This window comes from Vulpes vulpes, chromosome 12 (assembly GCF_048418805.1).
Source record: "Vulpes vulpes isolate BD-2025 chromosome 12, VulVul3, whole genome shotgun sequence".
Classification (NCBI taxonomy): domain Eukaryota; kingdom Metazoa; phylum Chordata; class Mammalia; order Carnivora; family Canidae; genus Vulpes; species Vulpes vulpes.
The window spans coordinates 17627479-17647558 of NC_132791.1; the positions used below are offsets into that span (position 1 = coordinate 17627479).

At 42.9% G+C, this 20080-nt stretch overlaps 1 protein-coding gene across 3 annotated transcripts in view; it reads right to left on the reverse strand.

Annotated features, from left to right (window-relative positions):
• Positions 1 to 222: 222 nt before the first annotated feature.
• Positions 223 to 20080, reverse strand: part of NR4A3 (nuclear receptor subfamily 4 group A member 3) — a 37043-nt gene continuing 17185 nt past the window's right edge. For all 3 annotated transcript variants that reach the window (XM_072727860.1, XM_072727862.1, XM_072727861.1), the window contains 3 exons: positions 15476 to 15675; positions 12802 to 12980; positions 223 to 745 (listed from right to left, as the gene is read on the reverse strand). In XM_072727860.1, the coding sequence (XP_072583961.1) occupies positions 498 to 745; positions 12802 to 12980; positions 15476 to 15675 (627 nt within the window). In that variant the 3' untranslated portion in view covers positions 223 to 497. The remainder of the gene's footprint in view (positions 746 to 12801; positions 12981 to 15475; positions 15676 to 20080) is intronic.

The following is a 20080-nucleotide window of genomic DNA, read 5'->3' on the forward strand; positions in this document are numbered from 1 at the left end:
TAAAGGAAGAAAGAAATTAAGAAGAGAGAATTTCTGCCTTCTTTGCACCACATACATACCCTTGATACAGGAAGTGTATTCTAAAGATCAACCTCAAGACACATCCTACCCTGGCGAACAACCGTTGGCTGTTCTTGTTTTTAAATACAAAGCAACTATAATTGTATTCCCCAGAAAGAGTTTTAAAACAGTTATATTATCCTTTTTTTTTTTCCTGCTCGGATAGCATCGTCCAAAAGTGCTTTGTTAGCAATTTCTTAGAAAACCCTCATGAACTCTACCCTCCCCTCCCACACCAACCCCAAAGCCTAAATATAAAACACAACCCCAACACAATACTCTGCAAGTTTTCTGGCTTTAGGTTGTAAGGAAAAGTGCCAGAAAAAAAAAAGTCTTTTCTACAGGAGCTGCTTTTTCTCTTAAGGAAGGACAGAAAACAATAGGCGTCCAGACCCATTCCTCTGCTGCTTAGCAAGTAGGTGCCAGGCGGCTCCCGTTCAGAAAGGCAGGGTGTCCAGGAAGAGCTTGTCGATGATGGAAGGTGGAGACACCAAGTCTTCCAGCTTCAGGTAGAAGATGCGCTGGAGGCCCAGGGTGCAGATCTTGCGCAGTTCTACCAAGGCGCCCAGGACCTTGGGCTCGCTGGGCTCCAAAGCCTGTCCCTTACTCTGGTGGTCTTTCAAGCTGCTTGTGATCTTGTTGCATAGCTCCTCCACTCTCTTTGGTTCTTTTAACCCATGTCGTTCTGTAGAGGGATAGAAAAGGGCAAGTTTAGGAGGATGTTACATCTTAAGAGACTTTGGGTTTTCTTTATTTTATTTTATTTTTTTTAAATAGGCTCCACGCCCAACATGGGGCTTGAACTCATGACCCTGAGATCAAGAGTTGGATGCTCTCTACTGCCTGAGCCAACCAGGTACCCCATCTTTTTTTTTTAAGATTTTATTTATTTATTTGTGAAAGAAAGAGAGAGAGAGGAGGAAGAGAGAGAGAGAAACAGACTCCTTGCTGAGGAGGGAACTTTATGCAGGACCCTGAGATCATGACCTGAGCCGAAGGCAGACACTGAGCTGACTGAGCCACTCAGGCGCCCTAGGCATCCCCATCTTCTTTTTAATTTCTCATTTTAGCAAAGTTTTTTAAAATTTAAATTTTATTAATTAACATATAATGTATTATTGGTTTCAGAGGTAGAGGTCAGTGATTCATCGGTCTTATATAACACCCAGTAGACAGCCTCATCTTAAGAGACTTTGAATCCCAAATTGAGGTCTGTGTCTTCTACCAGTTGGGATGGCATTTTTGAATCCAAGTACCTCCATCTTAGAGGTAACTCATAGCCTTTGTTATCAAATGGCATCAGGGTTCGAATCCCAGTCCTACCACTTCCTCACTGTGTGCTCCTGAGTTAGCCTCTGACTTTCTGCGCCCCAGTGTCCTTATAAAGTGAAGATAATAACTGTCCCTAATTTAGGGTTTCTGGGAGGACCAACTTAGGTGAAGCACACAGTTCCTGGCACATAGTCACATTGAATGAATGACAGAGTGGTTATTACTTTGCATACATTATCCTATAAAAGTCCTATCAGAAAGCAACTCTTTTTTCAGAGTGACAAAGAAACACATCGAGGAAAGTGAATTAATGTCCCCATCTGTTAAGATGGGGAAGGGGGATCTGTAAGTTCCATTTGCTAATGCAGGGGCTGCCCCACAAGACCCAGCACAAAGCACATTCTTATGTTTTCATGCTAACCAGCATTGAGAAGAATCCAGCTTTTCTTTTCCCTGTTTTTCACTCCCCCTTGAAACACCTATTGTCCTACACCTGGCACTCTGTACAAAATACACGCGTCTTCCTGCTGTGGAGATGGAAAAGTCAAAGAGAAGGGAAGAGGCCCTGAAAGAGGCACTGCAGGGACTTTACAATGTAGCAAGACATGAACACCTGTATCTCATGTTTTATAAAACAATATATAAAGTGATCCACAGGTTAAATATTATGATCTCCCATTTTATTTTAATGTTAAGTGATTTTCCCAAAGTCTAAATTTTGGCTGCTAAAAGCTGCTAAACTGATCTGAACTCAGTTTCCTGAGGCACATTTTGTCCTCCTGCCACAGAGCAATGTTGCATCTCTAATCAGAAAGGAGCATCACATCCAGTATAAATCACTCTGCTCTCCCTCAACATTTAGATACCAAAGCCTCTTTCCTGAGAGAAGGTCTTGGCCCTAGTTAGTCAGGGTTTTTATTCTAAGTATATTTACATGTAAAACAATAATTCTCATGAAATCGAAGACATCCTTCCAAAGGGAAATCAAGCAACAGTGTCTAATTTTTCCTACGTTTATTTTTTCAGTTGGGGATATATGCTTTCTCATTTTTTAAAATTCCAGTATAATTAATGTGCATTATATTAGTTTCAGGTGTACAAAAGTGTTCAGTGATTCAACAATTCTATACATTACTCTGTGCTCATCAAGATAAGTGTACTCTTAATCCTCTTGGGGATATTTTTGTTAGGGAAGTTGTTTCCTTAAAACAAAAAAATCAATTAGCAAAGTGGAGCAATATCCAGACATTTTTTTTTCCCTCTTGTCCTAAATCAAAGGAGGCCCAGGGACCAGGAGATCTGCATTCTTCCATAGGTTTAAGGCTTATCTTAAAAGGAGGAGGTTGGATTTAATGACCTCTAAGGTCCCTTCTAGCTCTGATGTGTTATAATTACATTAAATTACAACCATGAAAATTGCCAGTGGCATCTCAGTTGGCTGTAACTTGTGGGTGTCTCATCTTGATGCACCATAATATAGAGAAAAGGGCACTGGATGTGCAGTCAGACGGAGCTGGGTTCCAGTTTTGGTTCTGTTACTTACTACTAGCCATGTGACTTAATCTCTTAGGACCATGTCTTTGTAGGAAAATGGGGATTACAGGGTGGGTGGTAGATACACAAGTCTTTATTGTATTCTTCTTTATTCCTCTCTGTGTACCTCTTTTTAAAAAAGATTTTATTTAATTTTAATTTTTAATTTTTTTAAAGAAGAGTATGCACGTGTATATGTACACATGTGTGTGAGAGTGCGGGTGAGAAGGCAGGCTGGTGGGGGAAGGGCAGAGGGGAAGAGAGAATCTTAGGTAGGCTCCATGCCTGGCTTCGAGTCTGACTCTGGGCTCCATCTCACAACTCTGAGATCACAACCTGAGCTGAAATCAAGAGTCGGACATTTAAGCAACTAAGCCACCCAGCTCCTCTCCCCAAGATTTTATTTTTAAGGAATCTGTACACCCAATGTAGGGCTCAGACTCACAACCCTGAGATCAAGAGTTGCATACTCTACGGGCTAAGCCTGCCAGGTTCCTCTTTTCTTTGTGCCCTACATACTACACAAAACATTGAAAGAAGAAGTATAGTTATAATAAAACCCACTTCTATGGGTATTGACAGGCTCAACTAAGATGATGCTACCAACTTTCTACCAACTGCAGAGTGCTCCATGCATGGTACAGTCAGCGCCTGCAACAATGCCTGACAAACAGCAAATGGTTGGCAACCACAGGTCAAACAAAAGGCAACAAAGTCCCCTACTTCTCAAGCTTTGTAGTGCATGATTTTGCTTTTCCCAGGAACTATTAGCTAATCAGCCTAGGTGAAAACCTGTCCTCTATGTTTATCTTTACTATATACGTAGTCTCTCTGTTTAGTCTCAAAAGACACACCCAGGAGTGACCTTCAAGAGTAATTTTGCCTGCAACGGTGTTCCTTCGAAACTCTTATTCCACCTCCCTCTCCCCTCTGCCCTGCCACCAAAACAGAAAAGCAGACTGCAAGTTTGGCAGTAAACTTCAAGAACTGTAAAATGTTCATAGCCTCTGCCCAAGTAATCCCACTCTTGGGAACTTATCTGAAGGAAAAATTCAGCAGAAGAATAAACTGTATGCATGAAGACATTTAGGGTTGCAGTATCTATTTAAAAAACTGGGAAAAAGATAAGGGGTGGAAGAAAAGAGAACTATTAAGTCAAAAATGGTATATGCACATAAATGTAGGCATCAGAAAGGACAGATATGAAGGCTGTCAAGCAACATGGAAAAACATATATCGCATAAAAGAAAGAACAGAATATAAAACGGCATCTAAGCTGGGATGACATCTATGCAAAATTTATTTCTGCATATAAAGAAGGGTGAACAGAAACAGAAAAGTGAGAATATGAGATTGTCAGATAACTCTTTTCCTTTCTTTTAAAATTCCCAAGTTAGCAGTATTTGTATATTAAACTGTTAACATAAAACAACCTGGGATTTGGTCTCTCTAGTAGCTGTAACATGCTCAAACAGTCATCTTGCTGATAATAATGTCTATTAATAGTGAGCTATGGCAAATTAGGTTCCGAACCTAGGGAAAGATGCTTTTTCCCAGAATAAAATAACCAATCCATTGATTTAACGAGTGCCTTCTTTTCAGTGCCCATGTCTTGCGTTGCATTCAAGATCCCATATTCGTTTTCAGGATAAAGAAACAGAGAATGGTATTGGCTGGATTTGGGGAGGGGGTTGATTACAGAACCTTATAACTAGACTTTCTCATGGCCAAACTCACAGAAGGTGCCTCAGAGTTTTCCCTGCTCTCCAACCAGTTGTGACTGCTCAATAACTATGGCAACCATTATTTATTCAGTGAATTCAAGTGGAGATCGATACCTCCCTGCCAGCTGGATCAACCCTAGGCCTGGAATTCCTTGAGGAATTCAGAGACACTCCTGTTAGAAGCCAAAGGCACCTTCTTTGTTGTTTTGAACAGCTACTGGATTTGTGGTTTCTTTACTTTTTCAAAAGGGCTGAGATAAAATTCAGTCTCCATGCAAACTACTGCCAGCAGCCAGCAAGATTTCCAAATCACTAGGGAGTCACTAAGTGGCTGGGACCTTCCTAGTAATCTGAAATTCCTTAAAACCCCCAATCACTGACGTTTTCATTTAAGGACTTCTTTTCTTTTCGGTGTCTGGTAAACATGGTTGCAATGCTGATATACAGAGACCTCATCAATTCTGGGGAAAATTGGACATTCGGATTTCCCCCTTCCTAGAGAATCACACACAGATTTTAGTGTAAGATCTTTGTCCACCATTAAACAAAACGAGCCCTTCGGCATTTCTTGCTCTTTGATCTACATCATTTTTATCTAATACGTCAGTATTTAACTCAGCTTTCTGTATCCAAAACTTTAAAATGCATCTTATAGAAATGGTTAAGTAATGGATTTACGTGTCACAATCATAGAACATATGTGTTGGAAAGGATTTGAATCATTTAGTTCACACTCCCACCCAAAACAAGAATCCCTACCATGAGAGGTCACAAAGAAAGTGCCCCACCACTGGATAATAACAATAGACTTAGTAGCACTTTATATTATACTCTTCTGCTTAGATTATTTTATCACACTCTCTCAATATCCTTGTGAATCAGGTAGGACAAAGATGATCTTTACTTAATAGATAAGAAGGCTGAGAGGCTCAGAGAGTTAAGTAAGTAAGTGACTTGCTCACAGTCAAAATTAGCAAATGGCTAATTTCTTTTGCTCAAAGTCTAGGCATGTTTCTATTATACTGGGATGCCTTGAACGTCATATTAGGATGTTCTTCTTTATCCTGAGATGATTTCAGTCTCCCTGTAACTCCTGACTTTCTGTGTACCTATTTAACTAACTGATTAATTACTTCTTTCAACAAATACATACCGAGTGCCCATTCTGTGCCTAGCAATATTATAGCCATTGGGGAAGAGCAGTGAACAAAACAGATGGACAACACTGACCTGTGTGGTGTTAGTATCCAAAGAAACTGCTGAATTCCTATGCAATTTTAGCTATCCATGCCACAGACCTCTCTGCTGAGAGAGGAACGGAAGCAGGTGGGAGGTGGAGAGAGAGGAGGGAGGGAGAGTGGGAGGGGGAAAGGGAAGGAATGGGAGAAAGCAAAGAGGGTGGGGAGAGGGAGAGATCCAGTGAAATAATAGAGCTACTAAGATCTGTGCTCATGTTTTTCCCTTTTCACCTCGTTAAGAGCTACTTGTCCTTTAGATTACGGATCAAATATTTCTTCAAGGCAACTTTCCTTTTTACTCCCAGTTTATTTATTAATTTTTTTAAATAATAAATTCATTTTTTATTGGTGTTCAATTTGCCAACATACAGAATAACACCCAGTGCTCATTCCGTCAAGTGCCCCCCTCAGTGCCCGCCACCCAGTCACCCCCACCCTCTGCCCTCCTCCCCTTCCACCACCCCTAGTTCGTTTCCCAGAGTTAGGAGTCTTCCATGTTCTGTCTCCCTTTCTGATATTTCCTACCCATTTCTTCTCCCTTCCCCTCTATTCCCTTTCACTATATTTATATTCCCCAAATGAATGAGACCATATTATGTTTGTCCTTCTCCGATTGACTTACTGCACTCAGCATAATACCCTCCAGTTCCATCCACATCGAAGCAAATGGTGGGTATTTGTCATTTCTAATGGCTGAGTAATACTCCCAGTTTAGATCATGCTCTCCTATGGCATTCTATTTTTTTTTTCCCTTTCAAGGATATAATAGGTTAGAATCAGATATCTATCTAACTCTTGCCTGCCTTCTCCATTAAATGTAAGCTCCACAGGGGCGTGGGCTGTGTTTGCCCACCATTACACCTCCTGAGTACAGAGGAGACACCAATAACTATCTGTTCAGTGAATATGTACACAGAGGAACAATGACCTGTAAAATATGATTAAATGAATACTAAACACATAAGCTGCTCAGAATAAATATAGAAGTTGGAAGTTAATGAGCAGTAGACAACATTCACAAACTCTAAAACCTACCACATTACAAGCTTTGGAGTCAGACTTCCTGGATGTAAAACCTAGCTCTGCCACTTATTGGGTCTGTTTCCCCATTTGTGAAAACAGGGCTGATGAGGGTACCTGCCTCCTGGGTTGTGGGGAGAAGTAAATGAGTTAACACATGTGAAGTGTTTGGGACAATGCCCGCATATAGTAACTACTTAAAAAATATTAGCAAGTATCCTCTATGTCTACAGCTCAACTCATTAATACCCCCTTCAAATCGGCTGCTTCTCTGAATTTGCCTGTTAAGGATTTCACCGTCCTCCCCATCGCTCCCACACCATGCCTAACAATTCTTCCTCCCTGGCCATCATAGTTAATCCATTGTAAGAACACTGGTGAACATCTCTGTGATGTTCCTTGCATCTAGCTCCTCCCTGCAATCCCTCTGGCCTAGGTCTTCAGTAACTGCTACCTACACTGTTTCAATAGCTCTTGGCTTGTCCATCTGCTTCCCATCTCTGTTGTAATCCATGCCAGGTCCTTCCAGATCTACTAACTAGACAACATTAAACAAAATAGCACATGTAAAGCCCTTGGCACAGTGCCTGGCACAGGGTATTTGAAAATTATTAACTTCCTGGAATTCTAATTACCAATAGCTTTCATTGTTCCTTTCTGTTCAGATGTGGTCACTACCCCAACAGCATCAACATCACCCGGCAGCTTGGTAGAAATGCAGAATTTCAGGCCCTGCCCTGGATCTGCCTCATCATAAGTGCAATTTAACAAGATGCTTCGTGGGTTGATGCACATGAAAGCTAGGGAAGCTCTGCTCTAGCCAGTCCTGGTCCCCACGAGATGCCTGAGCCAGTCTGCACCTACCAGTCATCCAGTCTCTGTACACCTAACTCCCCAATGCCGCTTGTTCCAGAATCAAATCATTTCTACTACAAAGTTTTTCTTATGTTGAGCTGAATTTTACAGTTCCCAGTTCTGTCTCTTGGGCACATACAAGAAACAGATTCTCTTTCCCACGGCAAGCAGCAGGAGATGAGGACAGGGTGAGGGTAGCTGTCAGGAGATCCAATAAGGAAAAGCAATTCTTTCTCTTTTTGAGCAGGTCTCAGGGCACAGGCCAACACGAGGACAACAGTAATACAGTTCCAGCCAAAGAGGAAAGCTAACACCAACCAACAGACAGGACCTTCCTGCTCTGCTCTGGGCTCCATTTCTTTCTTGGGGAAGTCATCTCACTGCTACCTCTCATTGCACATGGAACATCCTTTATTGCTGGACAGTCCCCAGGGACACTGAGCTGGTCGGCACTCTGAGCCGAGGCTGTAATATGCTTTCCAGTCTGTCTGTCTTTGGTTTATTAGAGTATGTGTCTGTCTCCCCAAGGAGACCACAAACTCTTTGAGGATGAGGGATTGTGTGCCTGGCACATAGCAGATGCTCAATAAATATTATTGAATTAATCTGAATTGAAATACGGTAGTCCTCAGGAATTCAGACTATTTTCTAATAACAAAGTGGTAGGCTAAAAATAATTAATTTTCCTAATTTGGGAGACTTCCCGAAATTTATAACCCATTCATTTAACCAATATTTGCCATGTGCCAAACACTTTTAAATGCCAAAGTAATTATAAAGATGAATAAGACTCTCCCTGGCCTTAAAGAAACCCACAGTCTAGTTAGAAAAGAAGAGACACAAATAAATTACTTAATATAATGTGTATGTGGAATTGTAGGGACACAGGAAATTGTTATGGATTCTCAGGAGAATAGTTAGCTCTTCTTGAGGTAAGAAAACAACATTTAGGATAATCATAATGAAGATTTGTCTAATATCTTTTTCTCTTCAAAGTACACATTAGCTCATTTAATCTTTATAGGAAACTTACAAGTAGACATAATTATCTCTGTGAAAAATGAGAAAACTGAGATTCAGAGAGTGTAAGAAAAAAAAAGAGAGAGATTGCATAAGGAATTAGTCCAAGACTACACAGGCAGGCAGTAGCAGAGTGAAGATCTCCAATCTCCAAATCCCAAGATAATCTCTACTTTAAAAAAAATGATACTGTCCTTAGTTTTCTTCTGCAATGTAGCTGATGGCTATATATGATATAAAAACGGGGTAACCAGGTAACCATTTAGAATGAGCAGGGCAGCTCTGGGAAGACAGGTGGTAGAGGACATGGCAGGACCAACCATCTGCCCGGTTCTTCTATGTCATTGTTCATTGCTTTCTGCCCATTGGTCCATCCTTCCTTCCTGCTCCTCAACCTTAGAATTCATGTTCCAACAAGATCAGGAAAAAGACTACAGGGATAAGAGAAAGGAGTCATTTTCTCACTTGACAGAAGACCTGAGAGGGAAAAGAAAGCCATGGAGAATAGTCTTTTAGTGTAGCAATGCCAAATGGCATTTGGGCACTCAAGATTCCTTCCACCATCTGGTCTAAAACGTCCTTCCTGATCTTATTTCCCTTTTCACTATATGGGAGAGGTATTTTACTCTGAGGCTAGAGCATAAAAGCAGGCCATAAGATAAATATCACATTGAATCAATCTTTTCCCTGGAAATGCTTTAAATTTCCTCAAAGTGCAGCTCTAACCACTGGAAACAGAGAGCCCAAGCCCAGGACCCACTGTGGATTCAGGTCTTCTCTCTCATGCTCACTCCAGGATAGACACACTTGGAGTATTTAGCCTGCACTCTTTTGGTTCTTCTTTCTATCGAGATTATATGTGTGATTTAACACATGTGCAATGCAATGCCACTGCACTTGCTTTTCCCTACAGGTGCTGAAGCCCTTGTGATGCTATTTCCTTGATCTGGAATGTCCTGCCTCTGTATCTTCCCATGGCTACATGCTACCTCCTTGGGAAGCCATTCATGACCAGCACCTCCACCTTTCTCTGACCAAAACAAGTGAGAAGTAATCCAGACATCCCCTGCACTGAATCTATTGCTTTTAAGGACTTGGACACTAACCACCACACATTGAGTTCATTGTATCATAATCACATATGACTTCTTAGAAGGCCATACCCTTTCTGACAGTAGAATTGATGGATGGCCTATCTTTGCATCTTGAGAGACTGACACCAAGCCTGGCCTATAGTAGGTCCTCAATATTTATTTAATGAATGGATACTTATAAAACCATAACTCTACACTAACTTTCTGTTTGGGGGTCTTCTTATGTATTAAACATAATTAAGTTACCACACTTCACCTCCCTGGTATCCCATCAGAAGCAAAGCATTTCTGTTGCTCCCATGTCAGGGATGAGGCACTGGTGAAAGAAGACAGTTAGGGCAGATAAACTGGGGACTTAAAAACATTTGACAACCACAACTGTGGAGAAGGAGAGTGATCTGAAAGAAACCATTTCCTGCCCCACCTAATCACCTAGTTTTTCACAAGGAGGCCTAGAGAGAAGTAGAAGAAGCAGAAAAAAAGAAGTAGAAAATAAAAGCCTTGTGTATGAAACTTCTAATACTGCCCAGATTCTTAATAATTTTCCTAGAAAAGAGACTGGTTAAACTTCTAACAGCTCGTTTCCTTGTCATGAGTTCTTCCCTGTGGGTTTAGGAGCAGACAATTTTGGGATGAGGTTTGTGATACCACTAGCCCACCTGATCATAGTCTTGCCATCAGTCTGTATAATCAGTGGAGCTTATTCCAAAGTTGGGATTTCATGGGAGCCCATATTCAAATGGAAATTAGTATCTGCAACAAGGCATGCTGCTGTTTTCCAGACATCACTTTTTATGCCATTTCCTGATGCTTTTGCACATTTCCACCCCCCTCCCAACAGCAAATCACAAAGTACTGCAAGGTCCAGAAATGAGAGAAGAGGAGCTCGTTTTTCCTGTGGGTATTAACCCTAGCAAGGACAACAGGCTGGTGGGACGTAGAACTGTCCCATGAAGGATATGGCTTGCTGTGCCCATGCTGTTGGTGAGTGCAGCTTCATTTTTCCATATCATGTCCTCCTTGGAGCCTCTCGAGCATCCAAGGATATATTCACCAAACAAAATACCTCCTAAAGCTCCCACCCATGTCTTTATGCCACCGAGTTTGATTCTGGACTCCCTGGGGCTTCCAAGGGGAAGGGACAGGCATATGCCTACTTTGAGGGGGTCTTTGTCACTATCATTCCAGGAGGGAATGCACGCGGACTGAGTGTCTACTATTCTGAATCCAGTTTGGCTGCATCACAAACCTACTTTCCCATAATCCTTACTGCTGCCTCACAGACTAAGTGTTGTGGATCCCCATTTTAAGATGGGGTAACTGCAGTCCAGAGAAATGAGATGCATTGCTGAATAACACACGCTTATTCAATACAGGGCCCCAGACTGCAACCTGGGGGTGCAGGATTCTGCAGTCCATGCTTGTTTCTGCTAAGCCCAATTGCCTTCTCTATGAGCAATCCCCACATCAAGGGCGGTGGGCTTAGCAGCTGTAATGGCAGGACACACAGCAGACTGGAGGCAGAGGCGGGACTCATATCACCTTCTCCTAATTCCTTTTCCACATTCTCTGCACTGAGCTGCCCAATATCTCCAGGTGGGGACTGTCACACTTGTGCATGAACTGTGCCTCTTTACTTCAGGTGCTCCTGCGAGCCATGGGAGAGCCCTCTCAATGGAATTCATACTCTGGGAGGTAGCCTTGTTTTTGCTTCATTAATGGCTCCCGTGGAAATCTCTGGCAAGCCCCATCAAAAGAAGGGAATTTCTTATCTAGGACCAAAGCCCAGGAGGAAGTGGGGTCCCACCTGGAATACTGAAAGAACATGCTAGTGTCTGATTCCTACCATACATTTTCTTTGCCTGCATGGAAACCATTAAATGATGACCCAGGCTAGCCTCTGAAGGTCCTCAGATACATCTCACTTTAGTTAACAGATGTCCCAAGAAGGTACATGTAAGTAATGTCCATTTCTGATGCATGAGAAAAAAGGGCCCACTGGTCTCAAAGGATCTGTTTGGTCCTCTGTGAAGTTCATCACCTGCCTGAAAAACATGTTTTCTGCAGCTAAGAGTGTAGCAAATCTGAACCTTAATTCCTAGTCCCAACAGCCTAGCTCATGCTTGGCTCTGATGAAAAGGAAGTGAGCCCTCCTCCCCGGGGAAGGTGAGCCCCAGGTGGGATGAGCCTCTCCTGAAGCTTCCATCCGCTGTCACTGGCTCACCGGGTCCCAGTCTGATGAGAAGGATGAGACTGAGCAGGAAACTCTGCATGTGTGAGGGGGCAAAGGAAGCTGGGGCCTGGGGCCCTGAGGGCAGCCCTGGGGAGATGGCACAGTTTCTCTCAACCGAGTGCCTTTCTCTTTCTCATTCTGCCATGGGAACCTTTATCTCCCAAAAGATAGAAAGGGAGAGGCATCTAGGTGGAGCAACGCATAATACACTAATTGAATATGTTTTATGCTTCTGGTTCTTAACTTTTAAAAACTGTTGTTGAGTCATTTTTGCTTTTTACAAATATCCATTTTTCTCACTTCTCTGCCAACCAAAGTTGTTAAATCAAGTCCTAAACAAATAAGTAAAGGTATGTTTTATACACGTGCAGTGTTTTGCTTTTACTTTGGGTCACCTGCCAAGGACTAGGGAGCGGGGAGAACTCGCCCCTCTGCCTCATAGGAACAGGCTGCTTAAGGTAAACTTCCTTCAAAAACCTCATGTAAAAATAACCCTGAAGCAGGTGCTCCAATTGGCAACGAGCTTCTGTGGAAATTTAGATTTTTCCTGAAGGTTCATGACAATAAGTTGCAAAAAATATGTTTCTTTGTTTAAACTAGGTTAAACTTAACAGATTTTAGAAAAGTGGCAGTCGTTTTCCGTAATTTCTGGGGTGTGTGTGTGTGTCACAGGCAAAGCCAGAATCCACCTTTAACACAGGAGAGGAGAGGGAGGGGGACACGGTCACTTCAGTGACCAGGGTGGTGCTTACCTGTGATCATGCTCAGCGCTGACAGGCATGCTAAGGCTTGGATATCAAGGTTCAGGCTCTGCAAACTTAAGGAAAAGTCTTTAATGGAGTCGAGCCACTCCCCAAATCCACGAAGGCACTGAAGTCGATGCAGGACAAGTCCATTGCAGAACACAAACTTATCTTCAGCAGTGTTCGACCTACAATACAACGTCGGGGGCGGGGGGGGGCAGGGGTGGAAGACAGAGACACATCAAACAGGTGTGTTCAATCTGTCCAACATCAGAACACAAAGGCACCTAAACAGCCATTGGGCAGTGTTCAGAACTCGGTGTGGTGTCATGGAACTTGCCCAGATACTCTTTTTTTAAAAAGATTTTATTTATTTATTCATGAGAGAAACAGAGAGAGAGGCAGAGACACAGGCAGAGGGAGAAGCAGGCTCCCTGTGGGGAGCCCGATGTGGAACTGGATCCCAGGACCCTGGGATCACGACATGAGCCGAAGGCAGCACTCAACCATAGAACCACCCAGGTGCCCTCTACCCAGATCGTCTTGATGAACAGACTGTGCTCCTGGGGGATCCCTGGGTGGCTCAGTGGTTTAGTACCTGCTTTTGGCCCAGGGCGTGATCCTGGAGACCCGGGATCGAGTCCCTCATTGGGCTCCCTGCATGGAGCCTGCTTCTCCCTCTGCCTGTGTCTCTGCCTCTCTCTCTCTCTGTGTCCCTCATGAGTAAATAAATAAAATCTTAAAAAAAAAAAAAAAAAGACTGTGCTCCTGGGATCAACAACCACCGCCACTTGTCTGTGCTAACTTTCTCCGTGAGCATCAGCTCTGGGGAGCTGGGGATGGAGCACCGCTCTCTTATTACCAGAATCAGTTACTGTCCCACCATGGATGGGAGACAGAGGAGAGGCACTCAGGAAGTATGGAAGTGAAACCCCAGGCACCGCCTCTTTCTGTGGTGAACACGATTCTGTTCCCTTCAGGGCTCCTTGGCCAGGACTTCTCCCTCTTATTCTTAAATGTCAAAAACTGATAAGACCTGAGACTAGACACTACAATTCCATCGTGCAGACTCCAAGAACACCCGGTCCTTGCAACTGCCAGAAGTCAATCACAAAAATAAAAAGTGACCCGAATAAAAAATAATCGTTTTTTTTGTATCCCTCTGTACTTTCAACAGTGGATCTGTGGAGGGCTATTTCTAAAACTGCCTGATAGTTCATATTATGTCCATCATCATCTCATTTCTCTCTCATGGAAGCTGTCCTGGAACATCTAGACATCACCACTTAGCTGTGAGGCTGAGGGCACTCCTTTCATCTCTCCTTTTCCATATCTATAAAACAGGAATTCTGATTACTACCTCCTAAGATTGCTGTGGGAATTAAATAAAGGCTCTGAGAGCCCATGCACACTACCTGGGACACAGGAGGAGCTCAACCAGTATTAGGTGTAGCTAGTTCTGAATTCTCTATGGTCCTTCCTTGAATCTTACCTTTCCTTTAATTTTGAAGTCCCTTGCTACATATTTTTCTCTTTCGGCCTACTACATTAACAAGTTAATACCTCTTTATTTGTACTTCTTGGATGAGTAGCTTTATTCATTCATTCACTTAGCAAGTCTTTCCTTAGAAAGACTTAGAAAGTATGTGCCATTCTTGGAGCCAGGCACTGGAGAAAACTTGGTGAAAAGTGCATAGATGGCACCTGCCTGCATGGAGCTTATTCCTTACTTAATCCTTTGCTGCCTGCCTAATAGAGGACAGTCCCATTGCTACCTTGGATCCTGTGCACAGCAGATTGGCTGTAATTATGCTAACTACTGACTCCTTAGCTGTAATTTCACCTCTGTCTCTCCTACAGATCCTGCCACAGAGGCACACACAGACAGCATGGTTCAGCCTCAGAGTTTAAAACCTGGACCTCAGGCCACTGGCATCAGAATCACTGGAGCATGAGTTTAAAAGGCAGATTTCTGGACTTCTTTCAAGGTAGCTCTAAACCAAAATGGCTGGGAATGAGGCACGGGAATCTGCACTTTACACTAGAGCTTCTGGTAACACAGTATGAAAAGCTTAGAGAGAAGCTTAGATCCGGGGTTCCAGCTTTTTGAAAAATCACTGCCTCTTTGTCTTTGGTGTCACCGAGTAGGATAGGTTGAAGCACATCTTTTGATCCAGAAGCTATTGGCTTGGAGTAAACACTGGGGGTTGAGAAGCTGTGGGAACTCTTTAGAGCCCCATCTGGCATACTAGAACAGTAACTTGTTACATAGAAACCCATGAGGTAAATGCAATGTTCAATATAAATACTCGCCTGCCAGGAAATACCTTATGCACCATGAGAGAATCTTCCTAGAATCATAGAATGTTGGAACTGCAATGGGCTTCAGAGATCAACAGATCTAACCTCCTCATTGCACAAAGGAAAGTGAATTTCAGGTGAAGCCAGTGACCTTCTCAGAGTCTCACAGCAAGTTCATGTTGGAACTGACACTAGAACCCACGAGTCCTGGCTTCCAGGCCAGTGCTCTTAGCCACTGCCCATTTTTATTAATGCCTGACCATATTTCCTATTTCATTCCTGAGCAAACTCTTCATGGATGACTCCATTATGAACACAGCAGGTTTCCAACTTCTTCGAAGTAAGGGGAGAACTAAAGAAAAGATAAAATCATAGTAATTACCTGATGGAAAGTCTGAGAACAAACAGCTCCAAAAAGGCTGATTCTATAAGTAATGTCTGATCTTCTTTGGGGAGATCAGTAAATCCGGGAATCTTTTCTGCCCAGCTTCTGGACACATCGATGGAGGCTGTCAGGAGGTTGTAGAACTGTTGCACGTGCTCAGCATCGGTGCCTGCAGCGGCCTGTTCGGTGGGACAGTACTGGAATGCAAACCGCAGAGAGCAGCGTTATCTTAGTTCAACAGGGATGGCAACATTATTTGCAAATTGGCTCTTGCAAGACTGTCAGCGCCCGAAACTTTTTTTTTTTTTTTTTTTGGCATTTGGTCTCCTCTGATTCTCACGATGTAAACAGCAAATTCTGTTACCTCTTAACAGACAAAAGAAATTTGGCTAAGTCTCTGGTGCAGTGGTTTTTAATCTTGATGCAAGATGGAAATCAAGCTTAAAAAGCACTATGTGTAGCTCATACACACAGAGATTCGAATTTAACTGGTCTGGAGTGGGGACTGGTCACCAAGAATTTCAAAGGCTCCCCAGGTGATTCCAAAGAGCAGCTATTGTTGAGAAGAACCATTACCCCAGAGGTTTAGGTCCAAGCAGGCCGCCAGGGTCTACTGATTCCACTACAGCACAGCTGTCTCTAAGATGTTAATTAAGCCACAGTTCTCAAAGTGTAGTCCTTGGGCCAGCAGCATCAGCAACACCTGGGAATGTGCCAGGAATGAACATCTTGGGTCCCATCCCAGACCTACGGGAGTGGAATCTCTGAGGGTAGGCCCAAGAAACTGCTTTATCAAGATCTCCAGCTGATTCTCATGCATACTGGAGTCTGGGAACCACAGAATTAATCAACAGGAGAAGAGAATAATTTTTGCTTCCTGCAGGTGGATTTTTGTGAGGTAAAAACAAACCAGGCAGGGGAGGGGAGGGTGTTTCCTTAAGCAGGACCCAGGCAGTCGTGTGCCCTCAGACTCAGGACTTGTGGGTACTTAAATTAATGAAAATTAAATAAAACATAAAGTCCAGTTTCTTAGTCGCACTGGCCATATTTCAAGGGCTCAAAAGCCATGTGTGATGGGCAACAGTTCCCTCACTGCAGAATATTCTACTGGACGGCCCTGATCTAAAGGATCCCAGGAGAAGAAAGGTACAGGTAGGAATAAAGTCCCTGTTCTACCCTTGGATATTTTGGTAGAGTCAGGGTTTTGCTCGAGTCACTGGGGGAAAAAGTCCTTCTTGGTTTCAGCAGGAAGACTGATATAGCAAGATAATCATCAAGGCACAACCAACAACACGGAGATTTGAGATCTGCAGAAATACTCATGTAAATATGTGCATCATTTCCTTTGCCCTAACACAGCCTTGAGTGCGTTTGTGTCCTTTCTTTCAGTTCCTCCGGGGTATGGATTTTAATCCTTATTTTACAGATGAGAAAAAGGAAGCTCAGAGGGACTCAGGAAGGCTAAGGGACTTTCCCAAGGTTCACAACCAACAGTGGTCCAGCCAAAACTTAAACATGGCCCTGTGACTTCCACTCTTGCCCTTCCTGGCTGGTAATATGTCTGATGTTCCTAGCTGGTAGCCTGTGGAATAGTTTTTTTCTAAAACTAAAACTAAAGCATTTTGCTTTGCTCTAATTGGAGGTCTCTGTGTGTGTACTCATTTGGTCCCGTGTTTTGTCAGCAGCACAGTGACTGGCGCATAAATGACCCCCAATAAATTGTTGTTGAGTATTGTTTAGTGAAAGAGTAGTCAGGGGAGCGCCTAAGTTTGTCACAATGCCCTAATCTGGCTGGAGGAGGGACAGCCAATAAACACCAGGTGCTCACTGAGGAACTACTTAGATACAGAGGAAATGAAGCACTTGTCTTAATTGGGTCTCTTTTTTTCTCCCTTTATGCTTTCCCACGAGGCATCATGAAATAACAAAAGACACCATCAGACAAGGAGACCAGCTGCTCTAATCCTAGCCCCTAATTTGTGAAATAATGTAGCTCTGCCTGTAGTTATCTGGGATATATTACTTCACTTTTCTGAGCCTCGGTTTTCCCCTCTGTAAAATGGGGATAATACCCTCCTCAAGATTCTGTTGTAAGGATTATATATGATAATATACTTGAAGGGCCCAACATAAGGATATTTAACAAATGATGACAGCGATGGTACTGATAACGATGATGGAATGAACACTGTTCCACCACTTGCATATTTATAAAATGGGGAAAGGGGTTGAATTGGAAGGTTTCTAATTCTCAGCCCTGATTTTCTAGGATCCTGTAACATCAGGTCCAGTTCAGTCCTGGCTCTTCTGCTCTCAATAATTCCACCCAGGGCCTGGATTCAATGAAGTCCTGGATGTTTCTGTGATGTGATGGGACGTCTTGGAAGCAAAGTCTGGGAGAAGCAAGCAGTCCTCCTTCCCACAGATGGTCAAGGATGGTGGCATGATCCTGGTGTCACGATAATTCCCCCCACCTCCTTTTAGCACATACACTACTAACTGGAAGGGAGCGGAGAAAGGGGTTTTATTTAACTTTTTTTAAAAAAAAACTTTCTCTTCTGTGCATCTCTTTCCAAATACTCTCCAAGGATAGGAGGAAAATCAGAGTAGAACCCCCTTTAAAAAGCTGACAGCACTACTTGTGAAACTCCTGAGTGGTACCTGGGGTAGAGAAAAGAATGTTGGACCAGGCTGCAGGTTATGGGGTCCTCCTCCAGGCTCTGGCATGGACTTGCTATGCAGCCCTAGCCAAGTTACTTAACTTTTCTGGAGAAGGAAGTGACTGGCTACCTGATTTTTAAGATTCCTTCTGGCTCTTTGCACTCAGCTGTCTTTCTGTTATTGATTTCTAATTTAATTCCATTGTGGTTTGACGGCAGACATTGTGTGTTTTCTATTCTTTTAAATTTGTTAAGGTGTGTTTTATGGCCTAGACTATCAACTATCCTGGCGAATGTTCCATATGATGGATTCTTGCACTCAATGATTCTAAATGTTGCTAATCATACCAGGTATGATGTTACTGCCTAGAATTTGACACTGATTCAGCATTATTTTGTCTTAAAAAAGGATGTTAAACAGAGATAAAAAGACCAAAGGTTATAAACTTTTTCCTGGGAACGGGACCTAATAGCTCCCTTCTGCACTGACCTCCCTGAAACCATGGCTCACAACTCAATAATCTCTCTGCTTTCAATATTTGCTCAGAACCCTCCAGAGTGCTTAGCTTCCACCCAGCATCCTCTGCAGGCCTCCATCCCTGCTGGGCTCACATTTCATGCATCCTGCACACAGGGAGATGCAAACCCTGCCTACCCTGCATGTGCAGTTGTCTCTGATGGAGTCCAGCAAGGAGAAAAGCCAGCAGGCCCAGCATGCCAGACTCCAGCCAGCCCCTCTGGGCTTCACCTGCATTGATTCTGGCCCATGTTCCAAAATTCTGGAGCCAAAATGAATTCAGCGTGAGCCACCAGTAACTCGGGGGTGACTGGTGGGTTAGCCTCCAATGCTAGGGGAAAAGACAAACCAAGTGTACCCTCTATTGAACATAAGATTTAAAGAAACAAAACAAAACATTTTAGATCCTTTCTCACCTGGTCTGGCACTTTTTATAAAACCTCACCAAGGAACACTCCATCTGGAATTGCAAGAATCAAATCCCCATTCTCTGCTTCTAGGGTCCCCTATATCACTCTATCTCTGGGCTAAGCAGGTTTGTGGTTCACTGGAGAAAATCTGGAAATGTTTATTGATCATTCTAATCAAATTCAGGCCAAATAGAGGAAGACTTTAAATAATGAATCTTTTTTCCTGTTTAGGCTTTTTATTCCAGCCTATGTGAATAAATTGATTCATCCAAAGTCTGGCTTTATGTCTAGTCAAAGACAGTATCACATTTACTAACCAGTTAGAAGAGGCTACAGCTAATGTCTGATATAAGTTTCTCTGAATAACCTAGACTGAGAATCTAGAGCTGAAAATATCAACAGAAGTTACTTAAATGAGGCTCCATTTTGCATATGGCAATACTATGGTTGTGCAGGTCAGACTTCATCAACAACCCAGGCCTCAAATAAGTTGTTTGGGAATTAAGTGAGACCCTCAGTGACTACCAGCCCTACCACATTAGCAATGTGATGTTTTCATAACAGAATGGAACCTGCTATTTGCTCTACCTCCCTACCAGTCCAGGCTGAGTATGTAAAATGTCCTAAGAACATTTTGTCTCCCCTCAGAATGCTAGTTTTCCCTGGGCCTATTTCTTTATACATTTTAGATGTCATCATGACACGAGCCAAACTATGTATACATATTCCTAAGTTCTTACACTTTAAAACAAATTGGCAACAAATATGTTTTCCTCCCAATTCTTTTCTAACTGCCTCCCCTGCTAAAAAACAAAACCCTCCCCTGCCCCCACTAATGGCATCACTGCATTATACATTTGCTTACTTTCTCTCTCCTTCACACCATGTCAGCTGCCTGAGGGCAGGAGCTGCTCTTCCACAATGTGTCCACTGCTGTAGAACAGCACCTGACGCCCAGCAGCCATTGGATAAATATTTATTAAACGACTTGGTGACTTTTTGAAAATGTATATAT